The sequence below is a fragment of the Rhinolophus hipposideros genome (assembly GCF_964194185.1).
Source record: "Rhinolophus hipposideros genome assembly, chromosome: 9".
In the NCBI taxonomy this organism is placed as follows: Eukaryota; Metazoa; Chordata; class Mammalia; order Chiroptera; family Rhinolophidae; genus Rhinolophus; species Rhinolophus hipposideros.
Genome location: NC_138055.1, coordinates 25,527,659 through 25,551,437, shown reverse-complemented (window position 1 = coordinate 25,551,437; position 23,779 = coordinate 25,527,659). Strand labels below are relative to the sequence as shown.

At 33.7% G+C, this 23,779-nt stretch overlaps 2 protein-coding genes across 2 annotated transcripts in view; one reads left to right on the top strand and one right to left on the bottom strand.

The window, feature by feature from the left end:
• Positions 1-166, top strand: part of LOC308501842 (early activation antigen CD69-like) — a gene marked incomplete at both ends in the record, with an annotated part of 40,495 nt that extends 40,329 nt beyond the window's left edge. The window contains one exon of the mRNA XM_081058935.1: positions 43-166. Within this exon, the coding sequence (XP_080915061.1) occupies positions 43-166 (124 nt within the window). The remainder of the gene's footprint in view (positions 1-42) is intronic.
• Positions 167-7,439: 7,273 nt separating this feature from the next.
• Positions 7,440-21,935, bottom strand: LOC308501841 (killer cell lectin-like receptor subfamily F member 1; the record flags this gene model as incomplete). Its single annotated transcript, XM_081058934.1, has 6 exons — positions 7,440-7,572; positions 9,827-9,939; positions 10,761-10,915; positions 19,595-19,726; positions 20,781-20,879; positions 21,797-21,935. 6 exons carry the CDS (start codon positions 21,933-21,935, stop codon positions 7,440-7,442), a joined length of 771 nt encoding a protein of 256 aa, XP_080915060.1.
• Positions 21,936-23,779: the final 1,844 nt, after the last annotated feature.

Sequence of the window (23,779 nt, the reverse complement as noted above, 5' to 3'; positions counted from 1 at the left end):
ATTCATTCTGTGGCCTTTTTCTTTTTTTGTGTTTTGTTTCAGGTTTAAAATATTGGGAATTGGAGAATGTGCGTATCTACACAAAATTGGAATTAGCAGCGCTAGTACCCATTTGGTTAGAAAATGGATTTGCAGCAAACCAGACACGTATATTCCAAGAAGTTAAGACATCATAGACCTAAGATATTTTACAAAATTTAGTTTTTATTCCTCTTGAGAGAAACATATTAATATGAAAGCAAATGAAATTCATGCTTAGAAATTTCAATTGATGCTTCACTCCAAATCTAAATCCATTTTTAAAATAAATCTAATAGATTCTTGGCATTCAAGAAGTATATGCCCCAACATATTTAAAAGTTCCCAAATCTCTTATAGAATAAAATTTTTAACATGTAATACATTAAAATGTGAATGAAAAATTTAAACGACGTTTATAGATATTTAATCATGTGAATTCAGACTAATGTCATTTAAAATTACTCTTTTTTAAGAAGTCTGATATTTAGCTCCTTGCTTTTATTATCAATACCCATTGGTTGGTTTTCTTTTAGTTTTTAGTTTTGTAATATCTGCATTACTTTATGAGAATTATTCATAAATGTAGTGTAATTCAAACCCAAGAACAGTTGTTTAAAAGTGTTGATTTACTAGCTAAACGAATGTCTTTCACTTGTACCAACCTCATGTAAAAAAGATTTCACATTCAGAACATCATGTGAGGGGCTTTTAAGATTATGAGTAAACAATTAGAACTATCAGTGTTCTGTTTGTGAATGCCAAGGACCTATTGCATAACGGACAATATAAATAGTAAAACTTTGCTGAGATGTGGGTGAGGGAATTGTTTGAACTTTGCTGTTCCAGCTTCTCTCTAGATGAGAAATTATGTTCTGCATCAGAATGTATACTTCCTTAGAGGATATTGTCTTTATGTTTACTCAACATTGACATTGTCTCTGTAAAATATCATTATTTTCTTGAAGTTATTGTGAAATCCGTGATATGCCTCCTATGGATGCTTAATATACTCATTAATAGAAATTTAAATAGTTGTAATAAGAGAACACATGTTGAAGAATGGGACTAGTAAGAAAAGTAAAGTCTTATTCTTTTATCTTTTATTATAGACCACCCCAAATTTTCCATCTTTTCACCCTCTCTCCTCACTCTCATTTTCACTTTCTTTTTCCTCCCTGTACTTCCCCCTCCCCCATTCTCTATAAAGGCTCATTTGATTATTTTAAACTCAACATGAATAGAGGAAATAACTGTCCACAGTCAAATAAGTGCTAGGACAGTAAAAAACTAAAAGAAGAAATTTCTTTTCTAATTAAAACTGACCATTTTATGGGTCTTTAGAAAACTCAGGACCTTGTTCTTAAGGTCTTTATTTTAGCAGACTGTATTGTATTATTACTCCATTGTTCTCCTGTATCAGGAGTAAATAAAAGTATTTTTATTGAAAATTAGAATATAAAATGTTGACAAGGAATTTAGCATTAAATCTACAATTAGTTTAGAAAATAGAGCTGGATAGATGAACCTTCAATTACCAAACAGAGAAAGAAGTACAAAAACACGTGCATGTGATGTAGAAAAGGTTCAGTGATAACAGAAGGAAGAAAATGTCCAAAATTTGAGAAAGAGGTACCTAGCAAAATTCTTACACAGAAAATATTTTTAAATTGTCAAGTAAAGAAAGTCAGGGCTTTCTTACTAAAAAATTAGTAAGAAGAATATTGCCAGCAGATGGAAAAGCATATGTGAGGGTACCAAGTGTTGCACAACTGAGAAATTACAATAGTCTGGAAGCACTGGAAGGAAGGTGTGGGATGGGAAAGAATAAGAGTTGGGTTTGAGGACAGGAATGGGAGAGGGAAGGAGGGAAGGCCTAGCCAGATTTAGGGGAAATTATACTTCATGCTAAGGGAAGTTTAGCCTTGATGTTGTTTTTTTTCTTTATAGAAAGAAAAGGATATTTAAGAATTACTGAGTTTCAGTTGTATGTAGGAAATCCAGGTGGAAATATTTAACAGGAAGTAGGTTGTACAGTTCTGGAACTAAGGAGTAAGTCTGGGCTGGATATATGAAATAATTCATACAGAGCTACGGAGATCTGAGGTATAAGTTTATGAAACAAAAGGAGAAAATTACATGGTAGCAAAGACCAGGCAACTATTTGCTTAATGAAAAAATCATTTTCTTCTATATATACTTATTTCTTAATTTTTTTTAAAATTTAGGTGAGTTCTTAATTAAGCTCATTTAGATTTGGTCACAGCTAAATCTGTGCCTATAAGAGTAGAACAATAGTATAACTTCAGACAAATAAATTAATTCATGTATATTTACAGAAGCATTAATTAAAACTAATGCATATTTTTTAGAAGATAGAGATGCTACAATACTCTGAAATATCAGAGCTTCAAAACTTCTTTCTTTTTCTTAATTAAAGTTTATTTGGGTGACAATTGTTAGTAAAGTTACATAGATTTCAGGTATACAATTCTGTATTACATCATCTATAAATCACATTGTGTGTTCACCACCCAGAGTCAGTTCTCCTTCCATCACCATATATTTGACTCTTTACCCTCATCTACCACCTCCCTCCCCCCTTACTTTCTGGTAACCACTAAACTATTGTCTATGTCTATGAGTTTTTGTTTCTCATTTGTTTGTCTTGTGTGTTTTTTTGTTTTTGGCTTATATACCACGTTTCAGTGAAATCATATGGTTCTCTGCTTTTTCTGTCTGACTTATTTCGGTTAGCAAAATCTTCTAATACTGAATAGTGTTTGAGATCAAGTAGGAAAATATACTAATGTTTCTTTGTTCATTCAAGTTGTCATTTTAAGAATTATATCTTCATTGTGTTAGCCCTCTCTAATCATAGAGCAATAACGTCAAGAATCTTTTTGTATGACTCATGGCTTTTACGGTACCTAATGCTATTTCATACTTAATAACATAGATTGTAAAATGTCAGTCTCAAATTTATTAATTAATACTAAAATAGAGTTGTTACTTTAAAAATAAATTGAGACTTTTTGTGTGTTTTAAATAAAATCACAAATCTTCTCAAATCTCTCCTGTAGGATAATAATGGATAGTAATGACTAGAAGTGCATATCTCTAAAGTTCTGGAAAGACAATTTTAAGAGTTAAAACATTTTTATACTTGATTAAAATTTTTGTTATACTTTTAATATAATATAGATATTCACCTAAATATAAATGTATTTATATGTATATATGTGCATATATATACATATATATACTATTAAGTATAAAGTATGAAAGTAGCATGTTAACTTTTTAAATGGCTAGTTGGAAAGCCAAAACATCCCAAACAATTAAGTATATATAAATTAGGAAAAAAGATATTCAGGCATGTAATATTTTTTTGAAATTAAATATGTGATACTTCATTTGCTAAATGAATTGATATATGGTATCTACGGACATATATTTCCAGAATATCAATTTAATATTTATGAACAATTTGATATTAAGGATTTATTATTTGATTTGTTTATCATCTTGGAGTTCTGCTTTTGGTTTGGTGTAAAGCAATATCTAACATGCATCTCAGGCCTACAATCCTTGACTTACCATATCATCCAATATGCATTTTCACTATTAAAACACTGCAACTTGTTTGTCTTTGTCTTTTGGGAAGTGATCAAACTATTTTCTGAGAATTAAAAAAACTTCAATAGGAAAATAATGATACAGCAGAAAGGGAGCCCACAAAAAAGTAAAGAAGAAAAATAGTATGGAGAGTCGTGCTCCTTAGCCAAGGGTGTTCAACATGTTCACTCTGCTGAACTGGCTGCTCAGCAAATCAACAAACCAGTGCTGTAAAAGGCATCATTCTGTAAGGTGCACCTTACTGTGTTAACATAATGTCAGAGAGGAACATGTTGGGAGTGGCAAGTGTGCAGGTACAACTTGTCCTTTTTGTACTTTCACACTTCTGGCCTACTTAATGTTACATCTCTTTTGGTTGTTAGAGGTAATGCATCAGATAAAGTGGAAAACTAGTTCACATCATATAAAACTTTTCAAAGAAGGGAAATAAGAGTCAGGGGCAATGGGAGCGGGCAGGAAAAGACATAAAAAAGACTTCGGGAGCAAAGGAATCTTAAGTTGTTTTTCCTTTCTGGTGGAGTGAGGCAGATGCAGCTCTCAACTGTAATGGGGGTGTTCAGTGGGAAGCTGAAAGTGATCTAATCAAAGCCCTTAGCTAGTGAAACAATAATTTTCCCCAACTGCAAACAAACACAAAAACACACATATACACATACATTCTAAAAGAAGTATAAAGTTTAAGGACCAAAACTTGTGCCATAAATTATAATTGTCCCATTCACTCCTGAAACTTTTTCCCCTAAGAATCTTCTAATTAACATTATTTAATATGCTTCTTTCCCAACAACTAGGATCACTATATAATTTAAAATATTAATTTAGAGGAGTAAGTGATCTAAAAATAACTTTAGCTGTTGTGATTTGGGCAATTTAATCCCTCAGGAATATACATATATAGATATATAGTGAAAATAATAAGACAAGCTATGATTTTTATTAGGACTTTCAGGACTGGGTAATTAAATTCACAGTAGTTTTTAGAATTCTCATATCTGAAGTTCACGGATAAAATATATTTCTTTATGCGCAAACACAAATTTTAGATTTAATGAGGAATATTATTTCATGAATAATCCTCAAATAAGAATAAAAAAGAAAGAAATGCAGCTAAACTAATTGTTTAAACTGATAAAACTTCATGTTTTAATATTTAATTATTTAAATGCTTAAATGTTTAAGTCAAAATTAGTGTTTCAAAGAGCATTGATAACTTGGCTTTGAATATTAGAGATCCTCAGATTTCTTCGTTGTCAATTATTTTTTCTCTCCCCTTTAATTGTAACTTCTTTCCAATCATGTTTTTCCATATTTCTTAAATGTTCCCATTAATAAAATGTACATGTACTAAATAAACATGGTTTTGTGTTCGTTGTTTAATTTTTTAAGTGAGTTGGTTTTATATTTCACTCCCTATAAGCTATTAATTACTTCTCTTCGTACATGTTTTTGAAATAAATATATTCTTTAAAATAAATATATTTTTTAAAATTCTTTAAGTTTTAGTCTTAGTGGATCTGCGACCTTAAAGTAAGTTTGCCATTGGTGAACTTATATTTAATTTAAAAATATTAATATAGTAAACTCCCTGTTCCTAGGTTAAAAACAAAAACAAACAAACAGCAAACCAGGAAATTTTTATTTATTAGCCCATGTCAACCTAACACTGATCTTTATTTAAAAAAAAAAAAGAGTAGTTTATTTTTCTATATGCAGTTTATGATTATGTAAACTAGAGGAAGATCTGTATAACCAGTAAAAGTTGTGCTGGGGAAATCATATAACATGTTACAAATACATACTAAACAGCATAAAAGGTACTTATTTATCATCCATTGTGCATCATTGACCCAAACAATGATGAGGATTATTTACTTTACAGAGCTTACAGTGCATTAGGAAACACAATTAATTAAACAATGGCAAAAAAAGAGGGTACTAGATGTTAAGATTATATAAGTACAGGAATCTATTAAAGCCATATAATTTAGTCTGGAGTGGAAAATAGTCAAGGAAGTATTTTCCTCCAAATGACATTAACTAGCCACCTGAAAAAGTAAGACTTAAAAAGGTGAGTAAGAAGGGGGTGGATTGAAATATTTGTTAAGCTGACGCAAACAATGTATGATGAGATTGGAGGCCTGAGAAAGCATGATGAATTTGAGGAACTGAACAAAGTTTAGTGTGTCTGTATCACTACATACATAGAAGTGGGGGAGGAATGAAGAGGAGCCAAGACACAAAAGGTCTGGTAGGAGCTGGCAAAAGTTTTAAGCAATGAAAAGCCACTGAAGAGAATTAGGTTGTGAGAAATATAGTCTGATAAGAGATTTTGAGAGTCACTATGTCACAATATGGAGAATGGACTTTGGCAGACAAAACTAAAAGCAGACAAAAAGATTATTGCAATAATCCAGGATGATATAGGGTGGGTGTGAAGATATGTAGATGAATTCCAAAAATATTTATGTGATAAAATTGACAGAATTTAAATAAATGTTTGAATATTGAGGGTGAAAACATGGGAGAAGTTACAGTTGACTCCAAGGACTCTGGCTTGGATTGGTGTGGCATGTAGCTGTCATTTACTAAATTAATGAGCTTAATTTTTATCATATGAAGACTGAAGGGCCTTCAGATGTTCAAATAGATATGCTCAATAAATAATCCATTGTAATAAGGTCTGGGCTAGATATAAAGGTTTGGGTGTTCCCAATAAATTGATGGCAATTGAAATTATAGACTGGATGATTTCAGCCAAGAATTGTGTATGATAGGGAGGCCACACAAAACTCTGAGGAACATCAATATTTAAGAGATTAGAAAAAGAAAGAGACACTGCAGAGAAGACTGAGGAGGAATGGCTGGAGAGGTAGAAGTTCAAGAGAGTTTTGTGTCACAGATGGTGAGGTTAGAGACTATTTCAAGAAGAAAGGATAAGTCAATAATGAGCAAACTTGCTGAGATTTCAAATGAATTCTAGAAAGTTCTCATTGTATTTTGCCAGAAGAAAATCATTGGTGACATGGTAAGAACACTTGAGTGAAATAGTAAGAAAAGCAGAAGTCAGGTTTTAGAACCTGAGTGGGAGGTAGAAAGAGGAAAAAGCTAACATCAACATTTTTTAGGAAGTTTGACTTATGAGAGGTGGGGGAAAAAATGGACAGAAACTAGAAGCCACATGTGGTTGAGGGAAAGTTTTCTTGTTGCTCTCCCATGTTTAGTTGCAGATAGAAAAAGAAAGCATAAGAAGAAAGAAGTTAGAAAGAAGGTAATCAAGGAAGGGATTTTCTTGAAAAAATTTAAAGAGATGCAGTCCTGACTACAGACTTGGAGATTTGATTTAGACAGGAAGAGGGATACAGCTTTTATTGGAAAAAAAGAGAGGAAAAAATAACAAATAAGATGCATACAAATGTGTAGACTCAATGGTAGAAATTTCAGGAATGTGGTGTCTTCTCTTTAAAAAAAAGAAAACAAACAAACAAGCTCCTCTACTCATGGAATGAGAGGTGCAGAGAGAGAATTATTGAGGCGACAAAAGGATAGTTTCTGTCTGAAATAGCCATTATCACCAATGGGAGATGACTATGGAAATACAGTGTAAGTGACCAGGTAGAGCTAAGGATGTAGTTGAGGTTAATTGCCCAGGTTTATAGAGATACAAATCTACACCATTATCGTCATTATTACCACATATTTGTTGTAAAAAGGAAATGTTTCTACAAAAATACATAAAGAGTATTCGTGAACTTTTTTTAATGGAAAAGATACCTGTGATCAATTTAGAGGTCATCGTCTGAAGAAATCACATTTTGACAAATCCAGTGACTCTGAATGTGACACTTTTCAGAAAAAACACCTGTCTTTGTTATCATAGCACAGGCATGATCTTCAACGTTGCCCCTGACTTGAAATCTGTAGAGGAAAAGGCAACACCATCCTCACGCTGCTGAAAGAACGATGGTGTGTATTTTGTGTGTTTTCTCTCTTCTTAGAAAGAATTTACTACTCTCCAAGCTGGATCTAAGCATTGTAATATTCGGACAAGGAATGCACATCAAACAATTTATTTAATAAAGGATTTACTCCAAATAATTTTTTAACCAAAAATGCTCATTTGTAAATAGAAATACTGCATGGAATCAAAATGTGAATAAACAACACTGGTTTCCCATATGTGTGATCATATAAAAACAAAGGTCTTAGAGGACTGCTATTGTCTAAATGTTTTAACCCTTAAAAGTAATGGTATTAGGAAGTGGGGCCTGTAGGAGGTGCTTAAGTTATGAGGGTGGATCCCTCGTGAATGGGATTTATTTTTTATATTAATAAATGTATTATAATAAAAGAGGTTCCAGAGAGATTCCCTAGCCCCTTCCACCATATGACCACATGAAGACATAATGGGAAGGCTCCAGCTACGAATCAGAAAGAAGACTCTCATCAAAACATGGTCATGGTGGCCCCTTGATCTTGGAATCCAACCTACCAGAACTATGAGAAATAAATTTCTGTAATTTATAAACTACCCAGCCTGTGGTATTTTGTTAGAGCAGTCCAGACTATGAGAACAATCTTTGCATTTGAGTAGAAAAGTTTGTTTTGTTACTCCAAAAATTTCTGATTCAAGCTTTTAGAGCATCTACAACAATGAAATGATACCAACTCTACAGCATACAATATCATATTTATCATTTTAAGATTTAGAAGTATCAACACCTTCAAAAATAAAAACGGTTTTCAAAAAATATTGAACCAATTTTCTGCAGAATAAACCAAACTATTAGCCTTTTCATCTTCCAGACCTAAATCCCAAATGTCACACCTTTCCAGATCTCAATCCCAAATGTCACAAAAATCTTCCCTCATTATTTGTGTATAATGAGCCTCCTTGCTTCTACAAAAGATCCTAAGAAGAGTAGTCTTTGGTACATCTAGACTTCACATTCTAAAGATGGCAAGAGTAACCCCAGACAGAATTGAAGAAAGGATAAGAGTTAGAGTGAGGAATACGGAAGAAAACCTGTCCCCTTTTAAATTGTTTAAACTCACATAGAAACCTTAACAAGAAGATCTCTGTGTATATATGGGTATACCCAAATGCTGCACCCTTAACACAAAAGAGGAAAACTTAATTCTTTCTCTCCATGATGTTTAAACCAATTTATTCTGTCTTAGACAAATAAATGAAAAGACATCTAAAAAAAAATCAAAAAATTCTCAATTTTAAAAACCAGATTACAAAATAATAAGTTTAAGCAAATTCACATGTGGGTTGAAAGAACATAACTTCAAAACGATGTTTATAGATTTTTATTAGAAATAATAGGTAAAAATTGTTAAATTAATTTAGTGTGTGTGCCGTACAAAGAGTATGGCATGGGTAGGTATAGAATGTAACAGTGTAAATAGTTTCTGGGTAAGAATATTCATCTGTAGGATGACTTTCTGTTGAGAGCATTTTTTTACTATCCCTCAGCCAACCTAGTGTGTCGGCTGTATCACTTGAGAACATCTGTATTCTTCCTTATCTCCTTAACGTCACATCTTTTTGAAAACCACCACAAAAACCAAAATTTTCAAGAAGTTTAATTCACTTTTGATGATCTCTGAAACCTTGATACTGTGAAGAGAAGATTTCACCATTAATCCCCAGATCTTCTGGCTGTGTTTTGGGGAATAGCACATAATACCCCAAAGATTCAGTGCTGTCTACCCATAGAATTTAAGCAGAAATGAATGAGGCACATAAAAACAGAAACAGATTTTTTTTTGGGGGGGGTAACAGAATTTAAAGAGTCAAATAGCAATTTGCTGCATTATTTATACCTCATTCCTTAGTATTTCTTAATAACTGACATCCTTTTAATCAAAATGAAGATTATTCTGTGAACCTTTAAGAAACATTTCATAAAAACTTAAATTTAGAGAATTTTATATTTATACCTCTAGAATTATAGGTAAACAAAAAGAAAGCCCAAATATGAAAATAAATGAGCTTAGGAGCCTTATTTCTCTAAGCAAAATATACTACCTACACATTAACAAAAATCAAAGTCTTCAATCTATAGGAACAAATTGGTTTCCTAGAGTTTCAGGAAGGCCCCAGTAGGGATTGGCTGCTGAGCTCTTATATTTCCCCAATGGTACTCAAATGCCAAACACTCACAACTGTGGATTTAATGGGGTGCCATCCAGCCAGGTCCATGTCTTTTGTGGATGTGTAATGTTCAATGCAATCCAGTAGTAGATTCCATCTTGTATCCTATTCTGCACAAAATCCTGTGAAAGGGGATCCAGAGGAAATTAACTGAGTTATACCTATTAAAATAGCCTCTTCTGACTTTTTTCCAGATTTTAAAAGGTTTTGATATTTATCTTCATAATCAAGAAAATCTTAAAAAGGCTGAAGAGGTTTTCTACATAGTTAGACAAGGAAATCAATATAGGAAGGTTTTTCAAAATGCATGACATACGTTATATGAAAGCAGGTTCTGCTTAATGTAATAAATACATGAGGATGGTGATATAAACAGCAACTGATGAAAGGGTGCAAAGGGGATATGAAGCAAAAACTAGGAATGAGTAAGTCTGCCAAAAGGAGCAACAACTATGCATGGATTGCTTTGTCTACCAATATGCAATCTTGAAGAAAACTGGTGCTATGTATGGTGAAGCTACACACAAATGAAACTAAAGAGCCACATCTTTCCTACCTAAAACACTAGGGTTATTGCCAGATACTGGTAATGTTTTTGATGAGTATCCCAAGTAGTCTTATCTTTCTTTCCAAGAGGTAATGTGGAAGGATGACATAGATGTTCTAGCTTTGCAATTTACTTAGAGCATGAAATAGGCAAGCTTATACAATCTGTCAAGGTCTGCAGATTCCTCTTATGGAAATGGGGAAACTACTGCCTATGTCATAAGGTTATTGTGAGCACTAAGTTATGTAAATTTGTAACATGCCTACCACAGTGTCTGCCATACGGCAGGAATTCAATAAATGACAGTAATTATTAATACTATGATTCTTGAATTATAAAATGCACCTATTTCTCCCAGTTTTGAATGGGCTAATTTTTATAGAAATTAGCTCTTACCAGTTCAGCCTTGTCTTGGATCATCAAGAGATGTGATTTCATTATTGAACATGATTTTTGGCTATCTATCCATGATTCAAAAGTTTCAAAAAATTTATAAAATTTCCCTTTCTTCTGCACCCAGTCATTACGGCATAAGTTTAGTCTAGGGTTTGCTGAAATGGAAAATTAGGAAGAAATAGGAATGAGAACAAGGTTTGAATATCAGAAACAATTTTTGCATATAAAATATAATTTTATAATTATAAAGTTATATAAAATATAATTATAAAATTACATATAATGTATAATAATAAAATATATAGTTTTTGAATATAAAAATTAATTTTATAAACTGTTTCCTTAAAAATAAAGATTTTGCCCCACTTTTAAGAAATGAACTCCTCTTCCATTGATGAATAGTCTTTAGAAGAGATAACTGCAAGAAATAATAAGTTATTTATTGAGTAACCACTACATCAAATAATTTTCTGAATTCTTTGTGCACATGAATATATAAAATGTTTTCCTTATAAAAAACTTATGAAATCCATAAAATGATGAACTCCATGTTCCTCATTTTGTAAATAAACATACTAAAGCTAAGGTTAAGTAAAGTATAAACTGGGAAACTAAAGGTTAACTGACTTATTCAAGGTCATATAGCTAATAAGTGGTAGGGCATAGGGAAATTTAAAGTAAAACAGAGAGCTTAAAAAGCATCAGGAGAAAACTGCTATGGGGAAAAAAGTCATTTTTCAGAGTCCCTTTTTAATGCAGAAGTATATATTTCACAACACACTTTATCAGTAACTTTGTAAAACAAATTGTTTCACATGACCCCAGTATCTACACGCCTCAATGACCATCAGACTTATCTCTATAAAAGGAAAGACTTGAAATTGGTATTAAAATAAACATATTTAGAAATGGGTGCACACAGTTTTCAAATAAACTAATTTTTTAAATATTTTAAGCTGAATAGTAGGTATTGATTGCATTTTACTTAAATTTTTATATATCTTAAATATTGCATATTATTTTAAAAATATTCACAAATTTGTGTAAAAACTTGTCTGATAAGCTCATATTAAATAGGATGAACATGAAAATATAAAGTATAAAATACTCTATACAAAAGTTAGTTATTATCGTTAGAGACTGTGGGAGTTCTTTGAGAGAGAGTATGAGGAATCATATTATTTGGGGAAGACATTACATATTAAGTTTCTGTTTTGAATCAGCAAAGTATCCTAATTCTTTACAACCCTCTTCAGAACATTTTATTTTATAAGTAAAAACAATAAAGTGGTCATTGAAATAGTGTATTAATAAGCTAAGTTTTATCTACATTGATTAGGAAAAACATCCAACAATACACCTGGAGATAAATTTTAATTTTGCTAAAATTCAGTATCATAAATTATTGACAGAAATAAATGACTTTAAGCTCTCACACTTCTTCAGAGGTTCATCATGATATGCCCCTTGCTATGGTAGCATTTGGCCTCTAAAATAAAGCATGAATTATTCACTTAACTCTTCTTTTATTTGCTTGGAAGTCACATGCCACAGCAATAAAGAAGCCCAGGCTTCTGCCAGTCCCGTAGAATTGAAAGGAATTAATCTATTGAAAGTTATAGTTATTTAGAGTATGGGGAACTATTATTGATATGCCAAGGATAAGATGATGGAAATAGTCAACAAATAATTCTTCAGTGCCATACTGCTGGGACCCCCATCGAAAGAAGGCCTCCGAGCAATCCAGAGAAGCCTAGAAAAGTACATGTATAGGGAGGAATATAGAAATGACTACAATAAGGAAGTATTTTGTTGACCTATTAAAGATGTGATATGAAGACTAAAGTCTTAAGGCAAAAGGGCGATCACAACCATGAGAATTATTATATTTTCATATTGTATTCTATCACTCTTATGACCATCAGTATTTAATTAGAAGGCATTTATTACTTATCCAAACTTAACACAAGGACTAGAAATATATTTTAGTATAATCCTTTGTATTTAAACTATGCAAAAGTTTATAGTTTGGGGTAGATTATTGCTTTAAAATTAGTTGCAACTTGTGAGAAAAGGTTAATTTTTTTTTATTCTACAATAAGCACTTTTAAATAAGAAAAAATAAGCACCTTAATTTTTAAAAACTGGAGGGCAAAGATGATGAACAGGTGAACAGGCAGTTTACAGAATAAAAAGTACAAATATCCAATACATGTGATTTTACATTTAATTTCCCTATTATATAAGAAATTCAACTAAAATCAACTATGTGTATTTTTATCATCTTAACATGTATAATCTGAACTCTGTGTGTGTGTGTATGTGTGTGTGTGTTAGAAGTGTTCAGAGGGTAAGAAGTTGCAATGGAATAATAAATATTCAAAAGGGATGGACTGGATTGATATGAATAGACTCAAATTAGAGACAGTATGCTGCCTTTTATTACTCTATAGAACTTTGGTTTGCTGGAGGCTAGAGTACAGAGGAGAGCACTGCGAGAAATGAGACCGTTATTGTAGGAAATCAAGACTCAGAGGACATTACAGAATATGTTAAAGTGCTTAGGCTTTATTCTAAAGATTAGAGAAAAACATCGTAGAGTTTTAAGCACAAATGCTGGCCATGGATCTGCATTTTACAAAGATCCTGATGGCTTCAGCATGGAGAATGAATGGAGATCTACAGAACGTTAGTAAATCACAAACTTCCTTCTTCAGGGACATACTGGTCTCCAAATGCCTTACAATTCAAACTTTAGACATTATTATTTTAAAAGAATAATCTAAAACACCTTAATCACATACTATAACAAATAATAATTACAAAAACAGCAATCACTATAATATAGAAGTCTCATCTAATAGATAAAAATGATAATACAAAATGCTAGTATAATGTCCTTGGATAGTACAGTAAAAGGCAATCTATCAACAAAACTAATGTAGACCAATGCACTTCACAGTTTTCCACCAAATCATCTCCAATTTTAAAGGACAATGAACTTGTTCCTTAACATCCTAAGCACAATTTCCTGAAAATTTTCATCTTAAATTTTCATGTAGCTATTATATTCTAATCCTTAATGTATTTGTGAGTTTGATTTAATATGAGACTATCTAGATTCCTTTCCATCAAATAAAATAGATATTCCAGCAATATGATTCTACTGTCATCAAATCATTATTATCACATCATCCTTAACCTACACTTCACCTCCTGTACACACCTTACCTTTAGAGATACTAATGCCTCAAGCAAGAAGTTATTCTAGACCTCTGTTAGGAAAGATTTTATTAGTTCAAACCACATGTGGCAGTGCCATTTGATTCTGTCTTTACTGTCTCACACATTGATCATGAGATTCTTTTTATATTTTTTAGATTTTTATTAAAAAATATAGCTAACATACATTGTATCTGTTTGGGGTGTACACCATAGTTATTCAACATTTATATATCTAAAGAAGTGATCACCATCAGGCCAGCACCCATCTGACACTGTACCACACTATCACAATATTTCTGACTATATTCCCCATGTTGTACATTACATTTCCATGACTTATTTGTTTTATACCTGAAAATTTGAACCTCTATTCCCCTTCACCTTTCCCCCACTTTTTAATTTTTCAATTGCAGTTAACACTCAATATTATTTTGTATTAATTTCAGGTGCACAGCATAGTGGTTAGACATTTGTATAATTTAAGAAGTGACTAGTCTAGTATCCACCCGGCACTATACACAGCTATTACCATATTATTGACTATATTCCCTATGCTTTACTTTACATCATCATGATTATTCTGTAACTACCAATTTGTACTTCTTAATCCCATCACCTTTTCATACTGTCCCCCAACCACCTCTCATCTATCACCACCATAAATCTAGTACCCACCTGATACAATATATAGTTATTACAATATTATTGACTATATTCCTCGTGTTATACCCTACATCCCCATGACTACTTTGTAACTACCAATTTGTACTTCTTAATACCTACCTCTTTTTCACCTACCCCTTCAACCCTCCTCCCATCTGTAAACCACAAAAATGTTCTTTGTATCTGTGAATGTGTTTCTATTTTGTTTGTTTATTTTGTTCTTTAGATTCCACATATAAGTGAAATCACATTGCATCTGTCTTTCTCTGTCTGACATACTCCATTCAGCACAGTGCCCTCCAGGTGCAACCATGCCGCTGCAGATGGCAAGAACCCATTCATTTCCATGGCAGAGCAATATTCCCATGTGTATGTACCACCTTCTCGTCATCCATTCATCCATCTCTGGACACACAGGCTGCCTCCATACCTCGGTTATTGTAAATAATGCTGCAATGAGCGTATAAATGCACATGTCCCCTCAAAGTAGCATGTTGGGTTTCTTCAGATAAATACCCAGAGGTGGGATTACTGGGTCCTTCTTTGTCTCTTGTTATAGCCTTTGTTTTAAAGTATACTTTGTCAGGTATAGGTATTGCTACCCGTCTTTTTTTTTTTTCATTTCTATTTTCATTAAATAACTTTTTCCATCCCTTTAATTTCAGTCTGTGTGTGTGTTTCAGTCTGAAGTATCTTGTAGGCAGCGTATGTAAGGGTTTTGTTTTCTTATCCATTCATCTACTGTATGTTTTTGATCAGAGCATTTAATCCATTTATGTCAAAAGTAATTGTTGATAAGTATGTAGCTATTGGCATTTTATTATTAATGTTTTTGATCATGATTTTATTTTTCATCTTAAAGAAGTCCCTCTAACATTCCTTGTAATACTGGTTTGGTGGTGATGAACTCCTTTAGCTTTTTCTTGTTTGGGAAGCTCTTTACCTGTCCTTCTATTTTAAATGATAGTCTTGCTAGGTAGAGTAGTTTTGGTTATAGATTTTTACTTTTCATCATGATGAATATTCCCTGCTAATCTCTTCTGGTCTGTAAAGTTTCTGTTGAGAAATCAGTTGAAAATCTTACAGGAGCCCCCTTATAAGTTACTAATTGCCTTTCTCTTGCTGCTTTTAGGATTCTCTCTGTCTTTAATCTTTGCCATTTTAATTATAATGTGTCTTGTTGTAGGCCTATTTGGGTTCATCTTGCTTGGGACTCCCTAAGCTTCCTGGGTTTATATGTCTATTTCCTTCACCAGGTCAGGGAAGTTTTCAGTCATTACTTCTTCAAATAGGTTCTCAATCCCTTGCTCTCTTCTCCTTCTGGTGCCCCTATGATGCAAATTTTGTTACGCTTGATACTGTCTCAGAGGTTTCTTAGTCTATCATCTTTTTTTTTTTAATTCTTTTTTTCATTTTGATATTCTAATTGGGTGTTTTCTGCTACCTTGTCTTCCAAATTGTTTAATCGATCCTCTGTTTCATTTAGTCAGCTGGTGATTTCTTCTAGTACATTCTACATTTCAGTTATTGTATTCTTCATTTCTGACTGGGTTTGTTTTTTTTTTTTTAATGGTTTCTATGTCTTTTTTTTATGCTTGCTATCTCTTTGTTGAAGTTCCCACTAAGTTCCTCGAGCATCCTCCAAAAAACAGCCAGTGTTTTGAACTTTGTCTCTGGTAGTTGGCTTGCCTCCATTGTTTGTAGTTCTTTTTCTGGAATTTTCTCTTACGTCATTTGGAGTGTATTTCTCTGTTTCCTCATTTTGGCTGCCTCTGTGTTTGTTTCTTTGTATTAGGTAGATCTACTATGTCTCCCAGATGATCTTAAGTAGTAGGTACTGTGTGGGGCTCAGAGAGTCTCCCTGGTCACCTGCACTGGGTGTTCCAGTGTCTCTTGTGTGGGTTGTGTGTGCCCTCCTGTTATTTTTGAGCCTTGATTGTTACTAACACATCAGTGGGTGGGATTGACCCTCAAGTTGACTGGCTGTGGGGTTTGGCCATATCCAAAGCTTACTGGCTGCTGTGTGGGGGCGGGGCTTACTACACAGAATGGGATTCCCCACAGAGGGCTCTTGCACCTGTTGAGACTGCCATTTGTGTGTGTTTCTTGTGGGGCTAATTGGGTGGTGTTCTGCTTTACTCTGAAGCCAAACTCTGTAGCCTCCTGGGAGGGGCTCTGGTGCAGGCCCAAGTCACCCACTGCCTGTGACCAGACAGGGACTACCTGATAGGAGCTACAAAGCAATCTGTAGTTTTTCACTGCTTGTGTTAAATGTGGAAGCACATGAGAGAGGCCACTCTGCGAACTAAGGATGGCTGCCACCATCCTTAGTTCTGCAGGCCTGGGTAGCTCTGCAAAAAGTGAGAACACCCCAAGTCCTGCTGACACCTGCTGGCTCCCTTAAAGTTCAGTCGCTGATAAAGCCTCATGTGGTACACAAGTTGGGTAAGGCATGGTCTCAGGAGGTCACTACAGTGGGAAGTGCTGTGTTTACCAGGCTAATGTAAACTCTGGTTTGGTGCCAGTGCTGAGACTGGGGCTTCTCAGAAAAAGTGTCAGAGCACACCAAGGCCAGCTGTTGCTCACCTGCCTACTTGGATAGTTTTCCAGGAAAAAGGGCAATTTCAGTAGGGCTGGCTGCTCTCAGAGAAAGAGCCTCCAGCGTTGGGGGAGTTGGGTGGGACAGAGTCCAGTGAGTCAGCAGGGCAGAGCTCTGGAGTTTACCTGACCAATCAGATTCAGATTTGGCCGGAAGTGTAGGGGGAGGGCACAACACATTAAAGATGACAAGTGCCTGCTTGCTGCATGGGAGGGCCACTCACAAGGAAAATGGGACTGTCCTTTAGCCCTGCCTTGAAGCCACAAACTTCAATCTGCTCCCTATATACCTCTGATGCCTCCTGAGTCACCATGCCTCCACCAGAGCCAAGGTGAGTGCCTGTGAGCAAGTGAGTCTGTGCACGGGCCTTTTAAGGGGATGTCTAGGTTCCCCGCCACCTTCCATCCCACCCAGATGGTTGGAATCCCCACTCGTTTTCACATCCAGATGTTTTGGGGGCTCCTCTTCCTGGCAGCAGTACTCCAGGATGGGGAGTCTGGTGTGGGGGACTGGGGTCCTTCTCTTCTCTGGGGGGAACCTCTGTGGCCATGATATCCCTCCCAATTTCCATCCACTGCACAGAGGTTTGGGAACAGTCCCTTTCATGCCTCCACTCCTCCTACCAGTCTCAAAGTGGCTTCTTCTTTATATCCTTAGTTATAAAACTTCTGTTCAGCTAGATTTCAAATGTTTCCCCAAGTTGATGATTCTATAATTTACTTGTAATTTTGATTACAGCATTTATCTACTGCTCCATCTTGGATCTTCCTGATTATGAAATTCTTGAGTGGGGACTTTTTCTCAAAGTCTTTGCCATCTCATCAGTAAACCAAGTACTTTTTATGTGCCTAATATGTATGTAAAGTCAAATAAATAAACTAAGAATTTGAGAATTGGGAAGAGATTGCCAGTGATATGTAATTCCCTAGTAAGGGAATTACAGCACTTGAAGAAGTGGTAAGTTGGCTATTGGAGACAATGGCTTTTGAGAAGTTTTAACAGCAGTAAGGTAAACATGTCAGCAGTTAAGTACTCTAAGCAGTCAACCAGAACAGGTTAACAAGAAGCAGAATTGGAGGTAAAGAAATGAAATAAGAAAATCGTCTTCAAAATACTGAAAGGGGTCTGAATATGCTAGCCCAAAATATTTCATTTTGGTATAAGGATTATTTTAAGATGAAGACATTTGAGATTCAGAAGCTGCTCCCCTGAGCTTCCCTTACCTGACTAAAAACAGAAACTTCTTTTTTTTAATTAAAGTTTTTTGCATTGACAGTACTTAATAAAGTTACCTCGGTTTCAAGTGTACAATTCTGTAATACGTCATCTATGTATTACATTGTGTGTTCACGACCCAGAATCACTTCTCCTTCCATTACCATATATTTGACCCCCTTTACCCTCATCTATCACCCCTGGCCCCCCTTACCCTCTGATAAACACTCAACTATTGTCTATGTCTATGAGTTTTTGTTTGTTTGTCTTGTTCCTTTGTTTCTTTCAGTTGTATGTGCCATGTATCAGTGAAATCATATGGTTCTCGACTTTTTCTGACTTATTTCGCTTAGCATAATAATCTCAAAATCCATCCATGTTGTCACAAATGGTACTATTTCATCTTTTCTTATGGCAGAATAGTATTCCATTGTGCATATGTGCCACAACTTCTTTATCCAATCACCTATAGAAGGAACTTCTAAAAAAGGAGGCTGCCGTAAATTTCCTCTTTGGATTTATTTATTACCAGGAAAAAGATTAAGAGGAAACCCACCATAAATCCCCTCTCTGGAAGAATTATATGGCCATGAAAAAGAAAGACTACTTACATCTGTATAAACAGACATTATCACAAACTTTCCTTTTCATTTGTTCTCTTTAAAAAGACACTTGTCTTTCTTAAAGAAATGCATTTTCCCCCACAGAAGTCATTTCTTCCTCCTTCCTTTTCCCTACTAAGCTTGGTATATAAACCTTTCTTTTTTAAATTTATTAGTTTCAGGTGTACAAGACAAGGTAATACTTAGACGTTCATCATTTATATCCCTCACACTGTGAACCTCCCTCCCCCATCCACTATCCCTCCGACCTCGCACTGAGCCATCACATTATATATATAAAATTATAGTTGGCATTCATTATTGTTTAGCTTCTGGTGTACAGTGCCATGTGTTTAACCATTTTGAGCGAGCTACTTCTTTTGTTAGCTCTGGTATGCATGCAAATAAACATTTTTCTCTTGTTAATTTTTCTTTTGTCAATTTAATTCACAGGCTCCCAGGCATTAAATTTAAAAGGACAGGAGAAAATATTTTTCTCCCCTATAATACAATGAAATAAAATGACTTACTTGTGAAGTTTGTATTGCCCTGCTTTTCCCTGGGAAGAATATTTTTACAATTGCAATCTTTGGTTCCATTCCCACTACTAAGAATCTCCATGCTGTCGTTATCAGTTAAGGAATGCATGCTTAGGTGACATACTAAGAAATAAGGAAAAATAATGAGACTAATTAGATTTCTACAAACATAAGACTGTGCCTTTTATTATCTATTAAAATGAAACTGCAGGTGAAACCACAAGCTGCTGGTTGAGAGGGGGTCTGTTTATGAGCATTTCAACCCTCTAATTTGATAAAGAATAAATAAACTTAGAGACAGGAGATTTCCATTTACAAAAAAGTAAGTGGACACAAACAATAAAAGCAATTGTCTAAATAAAATTAAAATATATTTAAATTTGCATCTGTTTAATATGACAGCTTAGAATTCTGTGTTATCTTTAACTAATTATGAAGGCTCTCTCTCATTTTTTTTCATATACAAAAGGTGTAGTGCATAACAAACTTAGAGTTGTAATGCTAAATAATAATGTATACCAGGGGTGCCAAAAAATGTATACACATGACTTGTACTCACCTTTTGTTATCGGTGTATATTGAGTATTACAATTTTAATAAAAGGTTTTCCTTTCTTAAAATGTGTATACATTTTTTGGCACCCTCTGTATAAAGTGTTTATCCCAACTCCTAATATATAGACGGTCACAACAAATATTATAGAAACAATAACAAATGCAGTTAGCCATGTTCTTTTTGAAGTAGATCTCATTTTAGGACTAGATCTTAAATTTAACTGAGACTTAAATTTTCAAGGCTGATAAATTTTGTCAAAACTTCAAAATATCAAGTCACTTGTGAAGTCCAAAAGTTTTATTTACAGGGCCAAATAAGCTTTCATAAAACTAAGTGCTTTCACCAAAATATAAAACTTCAGTTCATAGATGTGACTGCCAAACCCACACCATTTACCAATTAGTTAAAGTTATGACTTTGTAAATTAACAAGTTTGTTAATAGGGAAAAACTTCTAATTATTAATTAAATCAAAAACCATGTCATTTAGTGCCAACGTAATTAAAATAATGATGAAAGAAAATACCAAGTAAATGTAAAATGATTCTGAAAAAGTTAGAGAAACAAAGGTAAACTCCAAAGGAAATACATATAGTTGAACATATAACTTTCAATCTACTCACCCCAAATAGTTAATCCTATCACTGTGGCAACGAGTAGAACCAGGGCGATGCTGGTCAGTCTCAGAGCAGTCTGATGCCACTTTGGACATTCAGGGTAATCTGTAATGATTAATTTTTCCTTCTGAAACATTTCAATATTCTAAATGAACTTGAAAATGTGTCATAGAAATGTAAATTCTGAGGGTACACATTGAGTTAAAATGGGGGAAGAAATCTACCATCTCTACCAAAATTACCTTGACGTGAACACATATTTAATTATCTTTAAAGAATATTTACTGATTCTAAATAAAAGGCCAATATGCTTTATTTACTATTTATTAAATACCTTTCTTATCTTAATACTTCTGTTTCAAAACTGTAATTCATACAACAATCAATAGGTGGATATTAGTTGATCAACTGGTTAGTCAAAATATTTCCACAAATAATTTGTCATTTACCTTTATTTACATCTTGACTGAATTACACAGATAATATTTAGTGGGATTACTTATATTTTATTTAGAAGGTAAAATATAGGTGGTACCAAAATAACCGAATAATAATAAAAATGAGTGTCCACTGGAGAAACATAAGCAAGATTGAATATTGTAGCCATCTTACCAAATGTTGTGTGAAGTAAATAGTGTATATTTACCAATTCATAAAACAAAATTCAGATATTAATAATTATATACTGTGCTTCAATAAAACAAGCATTATAACACCTTCACAATCTTTAACCCAGATCAAGTCAAAATGATCCATTGCATTCTATTTAATAATATTTACAAATATGTAACTACATGCCAGGAACTGGGTTGGATATAAAGGTTAAAGGGATAGAAAACCACAAAGTCTTGCCAGAAAACATCTATGTAAACATATTATTTCAAAACAAGATAACAAATTTTCTGGATAAAATACTCTAGTTCATATTCTTACAAGCTCTCATTAAAAACCTAGGATTAAAAGACCCACAGAAAATCCTAGCTATATAATCTGTGATCTAATGGAGAGTTACGGATTCCTACCTTTGCATGTCCACTTGTGTTGGCAATGATAGGGATGCTTAGTTGGCTTCTGCTTCATGGAGCTCTCTGTGTTTCGCTCCTGTCCAAACACCCTATAAATAGAATAATTCATCTTTGAATTAGATGGAAAGAAAGACATCACCTAATCAAAAGCAGAGAACGTGTGTGGCCTTGTGTCACTGAAACAAACCCTAAAGCGATAAAAACCACAAAGGATATGGTTAAAGAGTAAGGAAAACTATTTTTAAAATAAACTTTTTTTTTTTGTAGGATAGTTTTATATTCATAGAAAAATTGTGAAGATAATACGGAGAGTTCCAATATACCCAACAGCCAACTTTTCCTATTATTATCATGTTACATTAGTATGGTACATTTGTCAAAATTAATAAATCAACAGTGATACATTATTATTAACTAAAATCTGTTCACCTTTTACCTAGTACTTGTTTCTTAGTTTTTATCTAATGCCTTTTTTATTTAAGGATCCTATTCAGAATATCACAATACATTTAGTCTTCAGGTCTCCTTAGAAAATTCTTTGCTGTGACACTTTCTCACTTTCCTTGTTTTTGTTTTCCTTGATCTTTGAAAGTGTTGAGGAGTGTTGGTCAGATATTTTGTAGAATATTCCCAAATTGGGAAGGTCTAATGTTTTTCTCATTATACTTGGGTTATAGGTTTTTGGAGAAAGATGACAGAGATAACTTTCCGTTCTTATCACATCTTATGAAGGGTACTATCAACATGGCTACTCACTGCTGATGTTAACTTTGATCACTTAACTATGGTAGTGTTTGTCAGGTTTATTTATTGTAAAGTTACTCTTTTGTCCCTATTTCTATACTGTACTCATTGGTAGGAAGTCAGTATGTGCAGCTCACACTTAAGATGTTGAGAGTTATGTTCCACCTCTTTGAGGATAAAGTATCTACATAAATTATTTAGAATTCTCCTGCAGGGGATATTTGTCTAGTCTCCCATTTATTTATTAAATCATCTTTGTCACTAAAAAACTCATTCACAATTATTTTATATTTTGAGTTATAATTCAATACTATTTTATTTATTTTGTTGCTCAGATTGTTCCAGTTGTGCCCACTGGGAATGCTTTCAGTTGGCTTGGTGAGTTCATATTAATGTCTCCAACTCTAATACATTACAATATGGATCATGCTAGTCTCCTCCCTTGTGTTTCTACACCCTCCCACTCCAATAGTGAGAAACATGGCTACCACCATCACCACTCATTTACTTAATTGTTCAATTCCAGTATACATATTTAGTGGTTTCAGAATTGTATCCCATACCTTGTAGGAAATTACTTTATCAACTGCAATGCTTCTGTATTTTTCCTTTTGTCATTAGTCTTATAGTTAAGACTACTCGTTTCTAAGGTTGCTTAGATTAACAAACTTTATCTCTGCACCCTTCAGTGAAGCTGTTTCATACATTTTCAATATAATCAGATTGGCAGTTTCTACGTTCCATATTGGGGGCATACAGCCTCCAAAATGTTTTTTATTTGCATATATTAAGATTCACTCTTTCTGCCATGAAGTTCTATGGGTTTTGACTAAAGCATAATGTCGTAAATCCACCATTATAATATTATACAGAATAGATTCACTGCCCTAAAAAAAAATCCCCTGTGCTTCACTTTTCAACCCTACTCCCAAACCCTGACAATGTTTACTTTCTCTGCAGTTTTACCTTATGCAGATGTCATATAAATAAAATTATATGGAACATAGCCTTTTCAGAATGGCTTTTATCAATATGAAATTTAAGATTCAAGATTTATCCATATATTTTTTGTGGCTGGATAGCTTATTCCTTTTTTTACTGTTTTCATCATATGAATGCATCACAGTTTGCTTATCCATTCACCTATAGAAGGACAACTTGGCTGCTTCCAGTTTGGGAAAATTATGAATAAATCTGCTCTAAACATTCATGTGCAGGTTTTTGTGTGGATATAAG